At 33.6% G+C, this 11,318-nt stretch overlaps 1 protein-coding gene across 1 annotated transcript in view; it reads right to left on the bottom strand.

Moving 5' to 3' along the window:
• Positions 1-1,964: 1,964 nt before the first annotated feature.
• The window catches only part of LOC124365190 (putative ferric-chelate reductase 1 homolog), a 32,867-nt gene continuing 23,513 nt past the window's right edge, over positions 1,965-11,318 (bottom strand). Inside the window, exons 4-5 of the mRNA XM_046821145.1 lie at positions 4,983-5,074; positions 1,965-2,099 (exon numbers count right to left, since the gene is read on the bottom strand). Of these exons, the coding sequence (XP_046677101.1) occupies positions 2,018-2,099; positions 4,983-5,074 (174 nt within the window). The 3' untranslated portion in view covers positions 1,965-2,017. The remainder of the gene's footprint in view (positions 2,100-4,982; positions 5,075-11,318) is intronic.

Raw genomic sequence — 11,318 nt, 5'->3', positions numbered from 1 at the left:
TGTTTTGAAATGTTGAACTAACTTATTTTCAAGTATTTTCCACTCCCCTTATACCGGAAGCAGACGAAAAGCGATGGAAAGTGGATGCTTTTTTGACCGAAGTACTTTTTTAGGCTTACGTGAGTATAACATTTTTTGATCACACATAACAAATTAATCACTAATAGCACTAGAAATGTCCGTCAAAATAAATAAACACCTTTTAAAAATAACTTAGTTTTCAAGACCTACAAATATTTTGGATAGGCAATAACGTAAACCCAACTGTGGAGTCGTAAATAAATTATTCCGGAAGTGAATTTAAACGGCCATAATAGAAATTGTTTGATTTTAGTATATTTTATGTTGTACGTAAGTATGTATATTTCCTTCATCGATTATAAAAAGGCAAACTCAACTATGGCATTCAAACATAATAGACTGGAAAATAGAGTACAAGGTCCGGTAGTATACATCTATTGACTGAAATAGGCCTTTAAAAACCAATAAATGTGTACAATCTCTCTATCAGGGCAACAACACAAGTTATTGCATTGGAAATATCTTACACCGGAAGTAAATTAAAAGGGCCGGATGTCGATATTATTCGACCAAAGTGGGTTTCAAGACCTTCATATGTATATTTTCTCCATCGGAGTAAGAAATGTAATTTATTCGTACTTGAAATGCGTACCTTTCTGAACCATTGACACCAAATAGTACAAGCCAGATATATGATTAATGTATTTGAAAAATTTCAAAGGGCTCTATCAAAAACCTTTTACTAAGAAGGCTACACACTTTGATTTTGAATATTGCGTGCAAAGGTGCGAGTACCTACTAGAAATGTGATAGAATGTGAAAGACAATCTGTTACTCCAAACAAATCGGGAACAAAGTCGGGCAGCCCGAGAGCAGTTGGGAGTATTTCAATGCCCACGAAAAAGTGGGATCATTGAAACATTAAAATGACATTGTTTGTACGCTGTATTCCAGTACCAATGAATCCTTGGGGTCCATTAACCCTTTATTGGCTAAACACTATTTTGCGTAAAATTTATAAAAATTTTAAAATCTATTTTAAAAAATATTATTTTTCATTACAATAGTTAGGCAAAGTGAATGATAAAATTACAAAAGCTGCACAAACCATAACGCAAACCAGTAGAAAGCGGCAGTGCTTGTATTTTTCATACAAAACAAAGCAACAGCACGAAATGTTGTATTTCACGTGAATGTGGAAATACGCTCATTCGCCTTTGTCATCTCGCCAATGATATCTCGCAGCTCCGGACCACGCGAGCTGAAATATATTGACACATTATTGTATTTCATGTTATGCGGAAGAACGCTCCCTCGCCTTTGCCACCTCTCTAACAATAAAATCTCACTGCGCCGCACCGCGCGAGCTGAACTATATTAACACGCTTATATATGGTTATCTAAGTAAGATTTGAACGTCTTCATCGCTGGCTTTTTATGGATCTCTTCTGGCAGTTTTGGAACCCCGACTCCAGAAGTCAATCAGTAAAACTGTCAGATTTCAGACGCTGCACTTGGCAGAAGGTGAAATTTTGGTGTTTTTAAATACTGGTTACATAATAAAATCCAGGAACTCTTGTTCTTGCATACCTTGTTCCTTAAATTATAATTTAATAATTGAAATATATTCCATGTATTTCTTTGGGGGAAGTTGTACTTTGTTATTTTTTTATTGATCCAATATATCGTAATATATCTAAGGATATACCTTTTATATCCGTTCTCTTAATATATCTAAGGAAAATATAAGTAACTCACCCTGTACTTACCATTTCAACTGATTTAATATTATTATAATAACCTGTTGCCATGTACCTACCAAATTTCGTCCACCCCCAACCACGTTAAGGTCTTGAAGGATATGTCAGGAATAAATTATAATATATTTCCTTTTTTATATCAAGAGCTTTTACTACCTTACAATGTACGTTTAAATTATATTAAACTAGAATAAACGAAGGAAAAGGATTATTGCAGATCGAGGAATAAGTGAGGATCAGGCGACGTCAAGGATAACTTGCAATTTTCTCGCAGGATGCCTCAACCAGAAAACTTTCCGGGACTGGGCCACCGTTGCACTGCAACATAAAACCTTATGAGAACCATTTTTCTGTATAAGACTACCTATGGCTTCACAATATTTAAAATACAAAATAATAAATAACGTGTATCCGTTATTTTCTATGTGTTTTTGGCTCCACAAAGTAAATATTTGTCTTCCTCTAACACAAAAATTTCTTTTTTCGGTAACTATTTCCTGAAGTTAGGTTAAAAATCAAATTCATCAAAAACTTTAGTACCAAAATAAGGAACTCATAAACGCAGGGGAAAGTGGCTTTTAAGGAGTTGTAATTAATTAGTACTTACTTAATTAAACTTAGCTGTTGTCCTTCATAGTTAAATGTAATTGTAACAAAGTTTTTCTGATAATTAAATGAAACTGCTTTTCCTATAGCCTAAAAATTAATCATTTTTAAGTAAATATGCAGTGAGACTTTTCTTACACTTGACAATCTTAACTTATACATCACATTGACAATTGTTATTAACTTCAACTAATAAATTAAATTGCTGGATTTAATTTAATTCAATCATTTTGATTCATCATTATTAATATTTGTTAGATTAGTAAGAATAAGACTAATTTATTCACACAATAGAAACACAAAGATTTTCTGTGGAAGTGAAAACATCAGTATCAAAAGTAAGTATAGAAAAACAACAGAACAGAACAATAGAGCATACAGTCTAAAGGTAAAACTCAATAAATTCTTCAATTTACACAAATAACTTTAAATTACACCTACTACAAAAAAAATCGGTCTAATCAAGACATGGGCATCACGAGAGCCTCGTGGAGACTGTAGAAAGCCTTCCTGATCAAGAAAGCCTATTAATGATTTTTGAAACGGTTTAAATTTGTTTGAATTTTGATTACATTTTGAAGTAAATTGAATAGTTTACGACCAAATAAAACATTGGAGTTTTTGAAAAGGTTGAGTCTGAAACTGTATGAAATTAGGTAATTTCTGTGCTGGGTGTTATGATCATGATTTAAATGTGGCAGAACGATTTTTATTTTGAAAAACAAACATTGTCGAATCGAATGTTAAATGAGAAGGGAGGCTTAGGTTAGGATGTTGTTCGATCGGAAACGATCTCTACAGCTCTAATCAGGTGTCATTCCCCAGACGACCCCCAACGTTCTCTTTTGAAGTGTGAATACTCTATTAAAGTTGATGATATTATAAAATCCCCCAAATATTATTCCATGCCTCAACTTTGTCTGAAATAAGTTTAAGTAACTTAGTATAGTACCTAATGTACGATTTCAAGACATCTATTACGTTTACACCTAGTGACGTGTGGGTGTATTATTAGCACATTTTTATAGATAGATAATTCATGGATACTTCATGCGTCTTCTTGCATAACAGTCCAGTAATGAAGCACAATAAGGATTATCCTACTAGGGGACCAAGTACAGAATTTACTACGCAGAATAAAATACTGTACTAACACTGATTTAATCTTTACTTCTAGAGTGGACCACCTTATAAGTAGAACACGTTTTATTTAAAAAAAAAATATATATATATATACAATAGTGTCCGTATAATAATAGACAAATACTAAATTAATCGATATTAGAAATATTTTTCTACTACAATACTTCGAAATTTCGAGAGGGGCAGCGCCCGTCATCGGTAATTACTCTGATGCTAACATTGAAGCGATATATACATCATTGGTAGCCAAGGGGGAATACAGCCTCAAGTTTTAAACGCATCTATAAGAAACTGCGTATGTATGTTCTACAATAGGATGGCAAGGTCAAGTACGATGATGAGGTCAATCAGAACAGAAGGAGTGGAGTACCAGGATCAGAAGCAACACAACTATTATAGACATCTTGTAGATGGGTGGACTTTAACCAAAATTGACATGCATATTCTATAGAAGTAATAATAGACTAGGAGCTTTAAAAAAACCAGGACATGCCAAAAGTTAGAAGCTGCCATAAACTGGGATCTCTCTAAGACCGGGAGCACTTAGAGGCCGGGAGCTGACAGATGCCTAACATTACCGAAGTCTATGATTTCCAAAAGGACTAAACCTGCCAGATGCCGGAAGCGGCCAATGGCAGGGATCTCTTTGAGACCGCGAGCACTTAGAAGCCGGGAACTGACAGATGCCTAACATTACCAAAGGCTCTGATTTCCAAAAGGGCTAAACCTGCCAGATACCGTGATCTGCCAAATTTCGTTGCCGGAGTCTACAAGCTAGACTGGGAGATATCATGAGCCGGGAATAGCTTATAGTATTTAAGGTTTAGTGTAATTTACGTTCTTGAAAATCCCTGAAAGAAATAGTTTAGAACCCGTAAATTTCACTATTCCATTGTTATTAACTCCAGTCAAAATCTACCTGCTGTTAGCAAATGTTGTTTTTATTTTCGGTTTTTTTCTTAGTATTTATGTTAGCTTAATCGTTTTTCTTCGTTTTGTTCTTGTACATTTTCTTCTTCTTTTAGTGAACGTCAGATGTGTTTTTGGGTTCTCGTTATCATCTAAATTTGCATGTCTTAAAAAGGATTAATTAGATTTTTTGACAAAATATTTGTTTATCATACACTTAATTACATTTAATTATAATAATTATTAGATAATGTACCAAAAACTGTTTATCTAAAAGTGTTGAAGATGTAACGTCAATCGCATCGTGAACTCTTGGGAACATTACTGTACTCGCAAAACGAGTAACTTACGCATCCAAGAAAGGTCCAACCACTATAATACGGTCCTTGCAGGTATTACAAACCAGCGAGACTATAGGCGTGTGGAACAGATATATTCTATATTTTTTTTAAATGCCATTTTAGCCTGTAAACAATAAACTTAGTCTCATATAATAACTGTAAATAGATTTAGATAGTAGGTTTCCACAAGAAGTTAACTCACAAGAAAGTGACGTTCCCGACAAAGTCCAGATCTGGAAGCCAGCGCATGTGAGCGTCAGACTTGGGCTCCGAACTGAGGTGGACAGCAGTGTTCTGCAACAGTCACATTAGATTGAAGTATTCAATTATACACAATTATTCAAATTTTCCTGTTGAAACTCAACTTTAATTTCTAACAATATACCAGTAATTGGATTATGCTGGATTGCTGGATCAGGATGAGGTGCCTCATGCGATGACATCATTTTGATCTGCCTCCTCCATCTTAAAAAAAATATCTATACATAAAAGGCAGAGCCCTCACTCACTCTCAATAGTAACTCTCCATCTTCTCGATATCTCAGAAAATTGATATTTTGAAAACGTATGCATCATAGTTTAAATTTAAATCTAAAACATTTACATGAAGTACACATCAACTTATCGATGTCTTAAAAAAACATTTGACGCACCCTTCTTGTGCTTTCAACAAAAAAGTAAGAATTTTCAAGAAGGTGAAACACCCATAAGGGTTGAAATATAGGTAGGTTTCAAATCTTCTTGATGTCCTACAAAGATGAAATTTTACTCAAAGTACCTTAAACACTAAAAAGAAAAAAACATTTTACGTGCACATTAACCATGTAGAGGTTGAATAGGCATTATTCCTATTACTATTTTTTTATTATTATTCTTACAGGTATTCATTAAAACATATGGAATTTTATAGAGAAACTTGCGTTTTTCATTAATAGTCATAAAACAGTTTAACCCTTCAACTTCAGGGCTCCAAACATGCTCCTTAAACTTTAACTCCTACTATTCTGAAATCGATCCCAGGCGTGTTATGTAACGCCATGTTAAAGAGCCTATAACATACAGCGCCTATAAACTTGTGTGGAGTGACGCGGGTAACTGCTTGTAATAAAAAATAGCACCGACTTATTTCTCTCTTTTTTCTCTCTTTGTCTCCATTCCAAATTATAAATATTAGTGTAGTACTTACTTGCAGAAATTGTTTTCTTTTTTTCACTACTAATGAGGAATATGTATTGTTATAGCATTTAGAGCAAAGCTGTTTAATTATCTATTACGTATTTGATTTTATTCAATAACAATAAACGTCACAGAGCTCATTCTGTTATGAATTTAAAATATAGAATAAATATAATAACTAATTTTTTTTAATTTTTATATTGTTTTAATTAGTTTTGGTAGAATACGCGTTTACAATGTCATTGTGTATTTTCTAATTAATTTTAAACGCCACATTAAGCTGTATATAGGTAAACCATCCACTGTTTCACAACATAAAACTTTGAGGAGTTCCACTTTTTACCTTTCTAAGCGCTGAAATTTGCGTGCGCTTTGTTAGCCGTTTGAATGCTTGGAAAGAAATTGCCTTTTACATGCTTACATTAAACTGATATTAAAATTACTCTTAAAACCCTGTTTTGTTCCAATAAATTGTAAGAACTCAAGGAATAAAAATTTAATTTAATTTTTAATTTAGTTGCAGAAAACTCATTTACCAGTTTCGTACAGAAAAGATGCAATGAATCTGATTTCTTTAGAAGATTTCATGGATAATACGGAAAATTGGTTTGTTATTTTTATAAGTATTAAATTTAGGTTTTCTATTTTAATATTTCGATTGTTTTAATTTATTTAAAAGGTATTAATTATAGTTTGAACGTTATAATTGTGTAATTATTGGGTTAATCAATATAAACATATTTACGTACTTGTTAGTTGATTCTTCTTACACGTTTGCATTTGACGATAGAATAATTGCGAATGAAACAGGATTTTTTGTTTAAAAAATCGATATTACCACTTGAAAATAACTTTGTTATTTAAAAAAACATAATTGCGTCACAGATACGATTTCTGCACTCAAAACAAATTTTTTCCAGGAAACAGGATTTTTTCAGACATTTGCCATACTTCTAGTGATACAAAATCAGTAACACTACGTTTCGAGATTTATAATATGATCCCTTTCTCAGGTGAATAAATAACCTAACACATAACTGCAATCTAGATTAAAATAGGATAGAAAACATTATATCATATGAGCTCCAGCAGAAGATATTATCCTCTTCTTTTAAATGCATTTTCTGAAGTAAGCAGAAGAAGCAGAGAGAATTTCAAAATATACTTTTATACGAAATATACGATTTACAAATTAAGCATTATCTCCCGATAAACAGATTCGGTGATAAGGCGAAACTGTGACTTAAATTCACGCTACATATTAACTAAACTGCATAGACACAAGATATTATTTTAATACAGGGAGAAAGCGTTTATTCAGTCTCTGCAAAATAAAGCTTAAGTAATACATTCGAGCTAGGTAAAAGAAATACAATAAATAAATGTTTTAGTAATTCTGTTTCTAAGGATTAATTTGTTTTCAAGTGAGTTTCGTATAATAGAAAATTTTTCCTTTATAAATGTTGTTTATTTGAAGTTTAAAAGGCCAGGTCATTATACGATGTACTGTAAGTCTGTTGGAAAGTATGAAACAAACTTATCATTTAAAACTGAGAGGAATGCAATGGAAGATAATGATCCCACGCGTGTCTTATATCAAACGACAATGAAATTGACCAATGACTACACATGCCTTAAAGCCTCGTAAATGCCGACTTGTGTAAAGCGGAGAGTTCCTCCAATCCCGGGTATTTTTAGAAATTATTCTATGTAGCTTATTATTTTGTTTTAGGTTTTAAAGTCATATCCGGTTCAGTTTTTCATAAGTTTTGTTAATGTTAATGTTATTCAGTTTATATTTTGTTAATATTTTCATCTATATACATAAACAGTGTTTATCAAAAGAGGTTGATACATCAAAATCAAAGCGTTCACACAAACATGAGTCCTTCCTCCAGTGTCCTGTTCATTATAACTTTGTATTTGGCTTAAATCGTCTCAAAACTCAAAAATGTTAATCCAAATAAATTTTAACTTGGCATTTATGTTAAGCCGGTCGAAAGAACTAAAAATTATATCACTTTCTGTTTTAAAACAGCATCATTTATAACATTTAAAAATTAAATATATGAAAAATAGTTACATTTACATATATTTTGAATTGTAAATGTAATGGCAAAACCAACAGTATCGCAGATGTTTAATTTGGTCGAAATATACAACTATTTACAAGAATTTTAATTGTTGTGTATCTAAAAATTAATTTCCCTACTAACGTTAAATTTTTATCAAACCAAAGATTTATAGATAAAATACGATAAACAACAGTTGCGTAACAGGTTAATATGTTTAGTTGATTATGAGTTTTTTACAAATGATGCATGGATTCAGCTGTTGTATGTAAAAAATAAAATATATAATTGTGTCAGGATTATGCAGACAATGTCGAAAGATGGTTATCACTGATTTAGAGTCTGAAGAAGACACCAACACAATACTAACTACTTGCTATAATACAAGTCAATGTCAACCAAAAACAGTTTATTTTGGAATGGGCAGGCGAATCGATGTGGAGACGAGACCAGAGTTGTTTTGTTTTACTTTAAGGAAGGTCTGAGGACCTTGGAGGATTTGGCGTTTTAGGTCTAGTTGAGATTCCCGTGTGATACGGTTTGTTGGTTTCTTTCTTCTAATTAAAATTAAATGAAATAAACTTATTGGGACGAAATTGGCTCAGAAATCCTGATAAAGAGGTTAATGGAGTTCTTTAACTAAACTACACTAAATATGTTGTAAGACATACGTAATTATTAGTGTAACAAAATTCATAGAATCAATGTACAGATGGTTGCTGGAAAGGAAGTCTTGTATTACAATTCGATACAAACATCCTCCCGATGTAAGTGGATACGCACATCCGCCCAGACAACGATGATGAGCAAACAGGAAATGCTTGTTTAAGCAGCGGAAATGCTTATTTCTAAACACCGTGCGACGATGTAAGGGACAGCCATGCTGATATGAAAAATTGGTACTCACCAATTATGATAGAGAGATTTGGCAGAGGCGTGGTCAACGAGCTGCCGGGAGATCAACATCAAAACTTAAGAACAAGGAGGAGAGGAGGAAGTCGAGGACGGGAATTCGAAAAGCGACGTTCGGGAGTGCCAGTGCTTGTGTTCGTGTGCGGGAAAAATATCTTTAGGCATAAGTGTCAAGTGCAATAAAATGTAAGTAATTTTAGGATCTTAGTAATATATATATATATATATATATATATATATATATATATATATCAGGGTTCATTAATCATTTTACAATTTCAAGGTACCTGTACCTAATATAATGAAAAGAAATGTTCACAATTTCGAAAATGTAAATTTATGTAAACGTTTAGATATTTTAAAAGAAAGTTTCTCACCTTAGTCCATGAACTCATATTTATTGCAAAACAACAAAATTAATAGTAAATGTTATAGTGAAATTAAAATAAATTGTAATAAATAATTTAATATTAAACATGTCTTCAAAGTAATAAGGTATTAAAATTTGTGCTTAATATGTCGGTTGACGTTATCAATTGTTAATTATAATTTTAATCAATTTAACGAGATGTTGCCACGAATAAAATATGTGTTGGTTTTATTTGAGGGTGTTGTATTGCCAATCTAACCTATTATTAAATCCTCTCACAGCAGCCCTTACTCACTATACATTATAATATTTCACAACCTTAATCTAAACTAAACCAACCTTACAAAACCTTACATGGTGGAGGCGTTAAAACTGGATTGGCATTCAAATTCCTCACATGGGCGAGCACATAGTTTCATAGGCTAGCTGTAAATTAGAACTAAATAATATCCATAAGAAAGTATTTAACTATAATAGCCTGCTTCAGTGACAAACCACTCATTTACCTAAAAGACTTAGATTAAAATTATATTTAGATTAATAACTCACACACATTTTTCAAACCCGTAATTAGAGTAACGCCAAGTAAACTAACTAGGGACGTCAATGGACATGTATAAATAAATGGAAACCATACTACATGAAGATTTAATACCATTAGACACATACAGGACTTCCAAAAGTGACATAGTAAAAATATTAAATAAAAATGGAATACAATCTAGAGACACAGACACTGTAGCGGACCTCAGACCTGTCCTAGCGGCACTTAAGAACTTAACACGCATAAGCGCAAGTCACCCTAATATTAAAGCCATATTTAATAATTTAACTACACGAAGACTCACCTTAGTGAAGAGGACAGGATAAACTATAAGGATCTAGCTACAATCGAGGATTTTCTAGTGCAGAGAACACATTTATACGACATACAGGGTGGAGCGCGGTAATTTGCTGATTTGGAAATGAAATAAAAAAATTGTGAACCTTAGAAAAAATTATTTTTTATTTTAATTATATTAAACTGTAAGGGAATTTTTAAATTACATGGTTTTAAATAATGTATCTGGCAAATGTCGACCTTCGGCATCCACACACTGCTGCATACGTTTTCTTAAGTTTTCATTAACTGTAACAAGCATGTCGACTGGTATTCTGCCAATTTCAGCCTCAATATTGTTCCTTAGGTCTTCCAAGGTGTTGGGACGGTTGATATACACCTTCGACTTCAGGTAACCCCAAAGGAAAAAAATCGCATGGGGCTAAGTCTGGTGAGCGTGCCGGCCAGTTCACATCACCCCTCAAAGAGATAAGCCGTCCAGGAAACATTTGCCTCAAACAATTCATGGTAACCCTCGCTGTTTGTGCAGTGGCACCATCCTGTTGGAACCATGTATCCTCTAATTACATTGCCTCAAGAGCTGGCTGAAAAAATCCTGTATCGTAGTCAAGCACCGTTCGGAATTCACAGTTATGGCACGACGGTTATCCTGAAAAAAGTAAGGGCCAATGATGCCAACTCGTGATATGGCGCACCACACAGTGACGCGGTCCGAATGCAGAGGCCTCTGGTGGACTTCTCTGGGGTTTGTTTCACTCCAGTAGCGCATGTTTTGCTTGTTGACACACCCACTGAGGTGAAAATGTGCCTCATCAGATTAATTAAAAGAACACAATTGCGTCACGCGGTATAGTTGCAAGCATGTCTTCACAAGAAGTACGCCGTGTCAAATAGTCCCGTGCTGACAATTGATGGACCTCGCACATTTTATACGGGTGAAATCTCAGTTCATCATGAAGAATCCGGTGGAGGGAACGTCTTGAAATGCCAAAAGCAAGTGATTGCTTCCGAGCAGAGCGTTTTGGAGATTGCAGTACTGCTGCTCTAACTCTATCGATGTTTTCCGGTGTTGTAATCCTTCTCTGAGGTCCCCTTCGTACACATGACACATTCCCTGCTGTTCTGAATGCAGTTACCCAATTTACAATTGATTGCCAACCAGGAACA

The sequence above is a fragment of the Homalodisca vitripennis genome, chromosome 6, assembly GCF_021130785.1.
Source record: "Homalodisca vitripennis isolate AUS2020 chromosome 6, UT_GWSS_2.1, whole genome shotgun sequence".
Classification (NCBI taxonomy): domain Eukaryota; kingdom Metazoa; phylum Arthropoda; class Insecta; order Hemiptera; family Cicadellidae; genus Homalodisca; species Homalodisca vitripennis.
This window is presented reverse-complemented; position numbering and strand designations above follow the sequence as displayed.